The sequence below is a fragment of the Phocoena phocoena genome, chromosome 2 (genome assembly GCF_963924675.1).
Source record: "Phocoena phocoena chromosome 2, mPhoPho1.1, whole genome shotgun sequence".
Taxonomy (NCBI): domain Eukaryota; kingdom Metazoa; phylum Chordata; class Mammalia; order Artiodactyla; family Phocoenidae; genus Phocoena; species Phocoena phocoena.
The window spans coordinates 175,667,281-175,676,813 of record NC_089220.1 but is presented as its reverse complement, the minus strand read 5'-3'; the positions used below and the strand labels follow the sequence as shown (position 1 = coordinate 175,676,813).

The following is a 9,533-nucleotide window of genomic DNA, read 5'->3' as shown; positions in this document are numbered from 1 at the left end:
AATGCCGACATTTGCATTCTGCTGGAAATTCTACTTTTTTTTTTTGCGGTACGCGGGCCTCTCACTGCTGCGGCCTCTCCCGTTGCGGAGCACAGCCTCCGGACGCGCAGGCTCAGCGGCCATGGCTCACGGGCCCAGCCGCTCCGCGGCATGTGGGATCCTCCCGGACCGGGGCACGAACCCGTGTCCCCAGCATCGGCAGGCGGACTCTCAACCACTGCGCCACCAGGGAAGCCTTCGCACCTTTTATGTGAACTTCAGTGGTACCATCGAGGCCAAGGCAATTTAATTTAGGTTAACCGGGATTTGTTTCAGTTGGTAAGAGAACCATCTTGCAACAGGTTTGTTCAATTCTCTTTAAAAATGGTGGCATTCCTTTACTTTTCGCCTTTTGGAAGCAGCAGTTGCATATATGGAATAGCAGATTAAGTCTAAAAATGTGGCTCTAGTCAACTTTATTTTTCTGCATATGATTATGATAAAGGATCACGACACCCTTCACATTTCCAAGGAAAACCCAATTGAAAGTTTGTCCTTGCCAAACTCCATAAAACAGCCGCTTTAGAGTAAACCAGCAGAGCATTGCATCACCCCAATAAAGCTGTAGGTTTCATCACATGCACCAACAAATCTACACGGCTAGTTTCTGCACTCCTCTTTTCCAGAATTTTACACCTATTGTACCAAACAGCATTTTAAACACGGACATATCAACTCCCTAATAAAGCAAAAACAAAGGCATTTCCCTTATTAGAAACAAGATACCCCATCACTTAAGGTCTTCAAACATTATTGCACTTTCAGAACTTGACAATGCATTCAGTGAAACAACCCGCAGACAACTAGTTTTAATAGACAGATTAGACACGGATGTCCTAAACTGTTCATTAGGTAAGAATTTTACAAGCGTTACTTGTGTTAGCGGTAGCGGTGGAGCCGGAGAGTCCTGTGCCTTCTCCAGGCTGCGCGGCGAGAACCACCGGACGTGCGGAGGACCCTGTGGCCTTCGCCGAGGCCGTGGCCTTCCCTGCCTGCAGGCGCCGGCCCTGTGCTTGTGGACTGGTGTGGTGATCCATTGGGTGTCAGGGTTTCTTCTCTTAGATTTATGGAATGGATCAATGAGGACAACCTCCAAAGATCCGTACATAGAATCTTCACCAACCCAGTAAGGCTTCAGGACCCTCCGGGCCCCAGAGCGGCACCCAGCTGGCTCCTCGGCGGCAGAGGGGAGGCTTCTAGCGAACCTGAGCGGGTGGACGCCATGGTGGACACTTAGGGACCGGGCGTTTGCGGCCACCGCGCCACACGCTGGCCGATGCATGACGTAGCCTTGCTTGGCCTCGCAGCCCAGCCACGCCTTGTCGGGCCGGCGGGGCGCGGGGCGACGCAGCGCCGAGAGCTGGGGTGCTGCCCGCGGCGCCCCCTGAGCAGAAGCGCATCGCGTCCGACGGCTGCTTCGGCCCCAGCTCCCGGGTGCACGCGCAGGTGCCCATCGCGGCTGACCGGACGGCCGCCGCCGGACGGCAAGGGAGCCCCCAGCTTTCTGATCTCCTTCTGCTGTTTGGGGTGCAGGCCGAGGTGGGCGCTGATAAATTCAACAACAACTGAATATAAATATATGTATATATTTACATATACACACCATACCCCACTGAATATAACATACGCCTATTTATTAAAATATGCATTTCTACATTTATATTTAGAAATTATTTATATTATTTGTATTCTAATTGATTATAAGTATATCATTATTATGTTTTATTACTATAATTTAATTTAGTATAAGTCTATAATTATATATTTTATCATTATGCTTTATTACGATTATGACATTATTTATTGTTACAATTATAAATTTATAAATATATTAAAAATAATTATTATATTAAAGACAAGTGTTTGGCTGTCCCCTCTAGAAATATTTATTATAATCTTGATGACCCTGAAAGGAACCGTGACAGATTTTCTACAGTTACCTGGTTTTTCAGGAATTTGGTGGGCTGCTGACACATAGCAGTGTGTGGTGTAATGTGAGACCAGGGCTGGATGGCCTACCCATGCCCTGCTTGTGTTTTAAATAAAGTGGACAAAGGTTTGTAAGAAAAGGAATCTGGAGGCTCTGGTTTCTCCTTGGCCACCACACCTCGTTCCCAGGATCCCAGTAAAGCAAAGAGACAAGGAGGCCCGAGGGACAGAGCCCAGGCCCCAGGCTGCCCGCCGCCCCTCCAGCTACACCCTGTTTGTCACCTGAGAGCGGCCACAGCTGCTGGTCCAGGACTTGTCCATACGCACCAAGGGCAGGGGACGCAGCCTTGGTCTGGACTGAGCTCTGATCTGCTCCCAGCACACGGAGTCACAGCCCGATTAGTACCCTGTTTACACCAAGGGCTATGGAAGGCACGTGTCTGTCCCTGCGTGGCAGACTGCAACTTCGGGGATCAGAAAATCCCAGCCAGTTCTGATCCATCCACATCCTACGTGCTCATCCTTTTACTCTGCCGAGTGGTTGGTGGTCAAGTTCCTTTGTACTCATCACCTTTCAATATATTCACCTGCTAGTAGTCCTTGGTAAAGGATGGTGTCAGGCCCACGTTTCCAAGAGAAAGAAGGAAAAGAAAAGGAAATCACGTTATATACCAACCAAATGCTGGCAAAAATTTCAGTGTATGAACCTAAGAGAATAGAGGTCTCTTCTCCAGAAGACAAACCAACAAAATCCACAGAACCTTGCTTTACTTATCTCTACAATGGGAAGATACTCCCTAACCCCTCAGGGATGAAATCTGTAACAATTTCATAGCTCAGGGATGAATTAGACAGAAATTTGGAAGGTGCAGAGAGTTTAGATGTTGTGTTAAGATGTAGTGAAATGGTACCATTAAAATCAATCTTGCACAGAGCTTTCAAAAATCTTGTGCTATGGTGACTCTGTTTTGCCTTAAAAGTGGGTAACAGCTTCTCTCAAATTCTCAAATTCTTCTCCCACTCCCAACTACTCTAATGCCCCTCATCATTGCTCCATATCTGGGAGAATAATTCTGGGAATTTATCCACCAAAAACATGTTTAAATTCCTTCTTTCCCTCCACTCAGCTTCCCAAGAAAGTATGTGTGTAGTACTACCTCCTACCACAGTGAATCTAATTTTTGATTCTTCTGTCAACTAAAAACAAAACAAAACAAAATGCACAGCCTAAAAGTTGAGAATTATGTTTTGTTTGGGGACCTTACTGAGAACTATAGCCCAGGAAAGCAGCCTCTCAGATCACTCCGAGGGACTGTTCCAAAGAGGTCAGGGAGGAATCAGGTTATATAGGAGTTTTTGCTGGGGGAAAAAATGTAGTTGAACATCAAAAGATCACCGCTAATCATAAAAAACTAGACATCTTAAGGATTTTAGTGCTTTTCTGCGTATGGGAAGATGCGAGAGTCTGGGCTCATTGAAATCATTCCTTTGGTAAGCATCTTAGCTCTCTAGGGCCAGTATCTTGTTTTTCTCCATCCTGAGTTCCCCAGAGGGCGTACCATCAGGGGGGCTGCCGTGGCTGATGGCTTGATGGCCTGAACACCCTTTGTTTACTGAAATGGCAGGTGACGTTCTTTGCACACACTTCCTAAAAGGGTCCTGGTCTCTGTAAACATGGGGAGGACATTGCTGGCCACCACGACTGGCCAGGATTTCTGCATGTTACATGACGCCTCTCTGCCTGGCCTTTCTTTCATGGGGTTAAGGTGACCTTCTAGGCACTCTCTCCTTTCCCTGACAAAGTCACAGAGCCCCATGGACCTCCACTGGGCAAAGGCATGGACTGTATTTGGACTGAGTAGTTTTCATCTAGGGGGTATTGGCGGGGTTATAAGAGTTTGTCCCATTGTGTTACGGGCAGGTCCCAACCACGAGGAGAGTGGAACACCAAACCCCAAAAGGGATTTTGGTTTAGCTCAGGTGCTCTGATTAATTGGGAAGGTCTGGGGACCGAAATTGCACAAGAAAAGGAAACCACGTATCATGCTGAATGTATCGTCTTGGGCACAGTTATCTTAAACTGAACATAAACCTGGTACCTCAGCCAAGTTTTTCTGTACAACCACAATGTTTCATGGGAAGAAAATAAAAGTACATTTTTTGAGTGGGGCATAGACTTCATCGTATGGTTTCTAATAAAGGTCAAAGGTCTGGGAGAGATTTTGGTGAAATCAGCTAAAGCGCTTTGCTTGGCTTGAACCCAGAGCTAACTGAAGTTTCAGGTTTCATGAAGACATTTGCCCAGCAACAGGGTTTATAACGTGTCATTTAGTATCTGGTCTTCATAGCCCGAGACCTCTTCACTATGGCTGTGGCTTGAAAATGCTCTAAAAACCACAGGAAACATTTTCCCAATGAATCATAAACTTTCTGGGAAGTCAGAGGGCTCAGTCAGATGTGCCTCCATTCTTCCTTGGGCCACTTGGACAATTCAGATAACGGTGCATGGAGACCACAGCCCACGTTTTTTCAGATCTAAAGATGAACTTGTTATTTGAATGGGATTGAGGCAGGGAGTGAATTTCTGTGAAGGTACATGAAAAGGGGGCTGATTGCCGCTAACACACCTAGGACGCATTTTCTAAGTGATCTTTCCTAAATTTGCTGATCCCATGTCCAAATCCTACTCAGTTAAGAAACGTCCAAATTCCTTTGCCCCACGGTGCCTGGATTCGTTCTACAAGTGCCAAAGGAAGAGTTCATCAGCCCAAGAGTACCTCTCAGACTGAGAACCTGAACAGCCAGGGGCGAAGAATTGTAACACTGCGACTGGAAGGCCCATTCTTGAAGCTACATTGTGGCCGGTGGAATTGTGTTCCTCACACCTCATCAAAGCCAGACCAACCCTAGCGTCCATCCAGACACAGCCTGGCGTTCACAGAGCCTAACTGGGCTGGTTTCCTTCGGCCCAAGCCAAGAAACCTAAACAGTAGTTCTGTACTTAGAATTTCCCATGCGGGAAAAGCTACCGTCTTCCAACTAGAGAGAAATCAGTGCACGGGAACCACGCTAGTGATAGTTTGGGGTAACAGCTGGACTCATTCACCTTGCTGCCACGACAGAACGAATTATCAGGCGTGTTCAGAATATGAGCACAATTGGAGGACTAGGTATCCTTTCTCTTTTAATTTTTAAATTGTATTTTATTTATTTTTATTGAGGTCTAATTGACAGATAACATTATTAGTTTCAGGTGTATCACATAATGTTGTGAGATTTGTATGTATTGTGAAATCATCACCACAATAAATAACTCTACTTGGCATCTCTCTGCACGTAGAGTTTACAAATCTTTTTTTTTCTTGTGTTGAGAGCTTTTAAGAACTACTGCCTTAGCAACTTCCAAATATACAAGGCAGTATGATTAATTACAGTCATCGTGCCATATGTTGCATCCCCCTTTTGACCCCCCATCACCCATTGTGCTTCCCAGCACCCCACGTCCCTTGTCTCTGGCAACCACCAATTTGTTCTCTGTATCTGTGAGCTGTTTTCTGTTTATTATTATAATTATTTTTTTTTGAGTCCACATGTAAGTGAGACCATATGGTATTTGTCTTTCTCTGTCTGACTTATTTCACTTAGCAAAATGCCCTAAAGGGCCATCCATGTGGCAAACGGCAGGATTTCCTTAAGATTTCATTGCATATATATATACACAACATTTTCTAGCATTCATTTGTTCATTGATGGACCCTTAAGATCTTTCTTTTTTTTTTTTTTTTTTTTTTTTTTTTTGCGATACGCGGGCCTCTCACTGCTGTGGCCTCTCCCGTTGTGGAGCACAGGCTCCGGACGCGCAGGCTCAGCGGCCATGGCTCACGGGCCCAGCCGCTGCCGCGGCATGTGGGATCTTCCCGGACCGGGACACGAACCCATGTCCCCTGCATCGGCAGGCGGACTCCCAACCACTGCGCCACCAGGGAAGCCCCCTTAAGATCTTTCTTAAGCTCAGGCATTTTATGTTGCAGCTGTTGTTGATGGCAGAGCCGCGTGGCTTGTGGGATCTCAGTTCCCCGACCAGGGACTGAACCTGGGCCCTTGGCAATGAAAGTGCTGAGTCCTAACCACGGGACCACCAGGGAATTCCCAAGCCGAGGCATTTTTGAAAATAGCTCTGTATGTAGCAAGAAACACTAAAAGAAAAGTGATTCTTCTCCATATGCCCAGTAAGGTGGATTTTATTATAACTGTGCCTCCAGGGCAAGGCTGGGGCATTCAGATGAGCGCCTGGACAGCTAGGAAAGATTTCCTGCAAGAGATTTGAGGGGGAACTAACAATATGTAGGTCTTTCAGATAGACCATCAAACAAAAGGACGTACAATGTACAATAAGTATTAAAATAAGCCAAAGGGAAACTACAGAGAAAAAGGCTGGCAGGAGAAAGATGACACACTAAAGACATCACATGACCCCGTACGTGTTTGTTAGGGCGATGCAGCGACTATAACCATGCTCACTGCAAAGAGGAACCTACAATGCGTTCCTGCAAGAAGCCAGGAGGAGGAGAGCTCAACAGCGCGGGAAAAGCATGACGATTTGAGAAACCCTAACCCTAACCCTAACCCTAGCCCTAACCCTAACCCTACCCCTACCCCTAGCCCTAACCCTAGCCCTAACCCTAACCCCTACCCCTACCCCTAGCCCTAACCCTAACCCTAACCCTAACCCTAACCCTAACCCTAACCCTAACCCTACCCCTACCCCTAGCCCTAACCCTACCCCTAACCCTAACCCTACCCCTAGCCCTAACCCTAGCCCTAACCCTAACCCTACCCCTACCCCTAGCCCTAACCCTACCCCTACCCCTAGCCCTAACCCTAACCCTAACCCTACCCCTACCCCTAGCCCTAACCCTACCCCTACCCCTAGCCCTAACCCTAGCCCTAACCCTACCCCTACCCCTAGCCCTAACCCTACCCCTACCCCTAGCCCTAACCCTAGCCCTACCCCTACCCCTACCCCTACTCCTAGCCCTAACCCTATCCCTAGCCCTAACCCTACCCTTAGCCCTAACCCTACACTTACCCTAACCCTAGCCCTAACCCGTACCCGTACCCATACCCGTACCCTAACCCGTACCCGTACCCCTACCCTAACCCATACCCTAGCCCTAACCCTAACCCTAACCCTAACCCTAATCCTACCCCTAGCCCTAGCCCTAATCCTAACCCTACCCTAGCCCTAACCAGGACCACTTCTGGACCTCACGTTTATTCTCAGACCCACAGCCGCAAGTGAGGGCAGTTCCCACAGGCTCTGACCTCGGCATCCTGGCAAGCTGCTGGCCCGTGTCCGTGAAACACAGTCAAAACCAGAGGGGGCAGGAGCCCGAAGGGACGGCAGAGGGAAAGGAGGATGCTTTCCAGGGAAACCTCAGCCGCGGCTGTGGCCTGACCTTGCTCAGCCTGAAGCTGCGTGAGGAAGCGAGGGCAAACTGTCCATCAAGGACCTCGTGACACCAGGACTCAGGTCACCTCCCTCAAATAGGCCCAGGGAGGCATGCCGACCCTCCAAGGCGGGGGTGACGTGACAACAGCAGGTGTCTCCTCTGCAGGGCAGGAGCCAGGCTTCTGTCCAGGCCAGCCTGCCTTGTCTCCATCAGCCTTGGACTTTCCTGGTTCACTCACAGGGAAATTCCTCAGACTCATGGCATCCGTGACAGCTGCGGGTGTGGGACCCCAGACTCAATAAGGCGGCTTCATGGTAGCCTTTTACCTGGTGTTGTAGGTAACAGTGAGCTGTTCCCCATAGAAGACACTCACCTCTTTCACAACCTGTGCTCCGACGTAGCTATCCCTGGGCTGGAACATTCTGTCCTGTGCCAGCAGACTCCTTCAGCTCAGCCTGGTGACTTTTGCTCAGCAGAGGGACTTTCGCTGCCCTATTCTAGGAATACGACGTAATTCTACCCACTCCTACAGCGTCATCCTCCTTGGAAGGTTGACAGTCACTAAGGCTTCTCAGGCAAACGAATGTTGCCTCTGAGTTTGCCCCAGCTTTCGTGGTTTTAGCACAGAAAGACGTTTCTATTTCTGACCCTTGGCGGGGCTCCCCAGTCTTCCTTCCCCCATATTGCTAAGGAGGCTGAAAGATCGTACTCCACTTTGACTTGTCCATTTTTCTTGCATCTATCCATCTAAGATACTTTTCTGGGCGTCCTTGGAGAAGGTGAAGGACTTCACAGCACTGCGTTGCTTCAGCGGTCACGTTTTTAAAAGACTGGGGCGCATCTCTTTGAAAAACAGTCTTTGGGCCTTTTGTATATACAAGCTCTTTATTTTTTTTGACGTATAGTTAGTTTACAATATGTAAGCCTTTAAAAACAAAACTGTCGACTTACAGCTGTCTCAAAATAAACCACTTGCCGAATTAAGAAATATAAATTTTGGGGTTGTCTTCAAATGTCTGACAGTGTCCCAGTCAACATTTCCACGCATATTTCTGAATAAGTAAGTGCTTTAATCTGAATATTTCTACAATGTGCCCTGGACACAGGAGGTATTCACCATTTATTAGAAGAAGACAGATGGTCACAGTGACTGTGATCGGTGCTACGACAGACCCAGAGCAGGGCACAGTCCTGGCTGAGGGCAGACGGGTACAGGGAGGGAGGTTTCTCAGAAAATGGAGGCTGGAAACCATCTCGGAGGACGAGCGAAACTGACTATCTGGACCGTGTGAGACTGGTGATTTGTGCTTCAGATGACAGGACGGAAGATTTCAAAGGTAAAGCAAGGCCAGATCTTAGAGGGCCCCGTGTGCCAGGTCAAGGAACTTAGGCTTTATCCCGTGCACTTTCTGATTTGTTGTAAAGGATTTCGAACAGGAAAGTAACGTGAGCGAATTTGCATCTGGAGTCTCTTAAAGAAAGGGGTGGGGAGAGAAGAGTCTAGAGGCAAAAGACCCAGCTAAGAGCCTTGGCGATGGTCCAGAGGAGAGGTGACGAGGGCTGGAAGTGAGGGGGAGTCACGGGGAGTGGGTAGAGGGAACGCAGTCAAATCCCCTCTACTTCTGAGGTGAAGCTAACAGGATTTCATGAGTATCGGATACTGGAGGTAACAAGGCAGGGACATCAAGAAGAACGTCCTTCTAGGAGAGGGTAGCCTATCCTGAAGCTTGCGTCAGACTCTGTCAGGCAGTAACTCCTGGCGGAAGATTTATCTTCTCCTAAGAAAGATTTACTTTCTTGCTGTGTGTCTGGAGGGTGTGAGGAGGGCTCTGCTGAGGCGGTGGAGGGGAGCTGACACGTAGGTGAGGGTGGGGCTGGGAGCACGGGGCTTGCGCGTCCAGACTGAAATACCGCTGGGGTCCTTTGCACATGGGATGAAGAAGTGGACCTGTGGAGGTTCAGGACACACTCACGTTCAGGGCTTCCCTGGGGGCGCAGTGGTTGAGAATCCGCCTGCCAACGCAGGGGACACGGGTTTGAGCCCTGATCCGGGAAGATCCCACAGGCCGCGGAGGAACTAAGCCCATGCGCCACAACTACTGAGCCTGCACG

At 48.5% G+C, this 9,533-nt stretch overlaps 1 protein-coding gene across 1 annotated transcript in view; it reads right to left on the bottom strand.

The window, feature by feature from the left end:
- Nucleotides 1-918: 918 nt before the first annotated feature.
- The window catches only part of LOC136118583 (large ribosomal subunit protein eL15-like), a 47,617-nt gene continuing 39,002 nt past the window's right edge, over nt 919-9,533 (bottom strand). Inside the window, 4 exon segments of the mRNA XM_065871806.1 lie at nt 919-1,042; nt 1,044-1,271; nt 1,273-1,312; nt 1,315-1,423. Of these exon segments, the coding sequence (XP_065727878.1) occupies nt 919-1,042; nt 1,044-1,271; nt 1,273-1,312; nt 1,315-1,423 (501 nt within the window).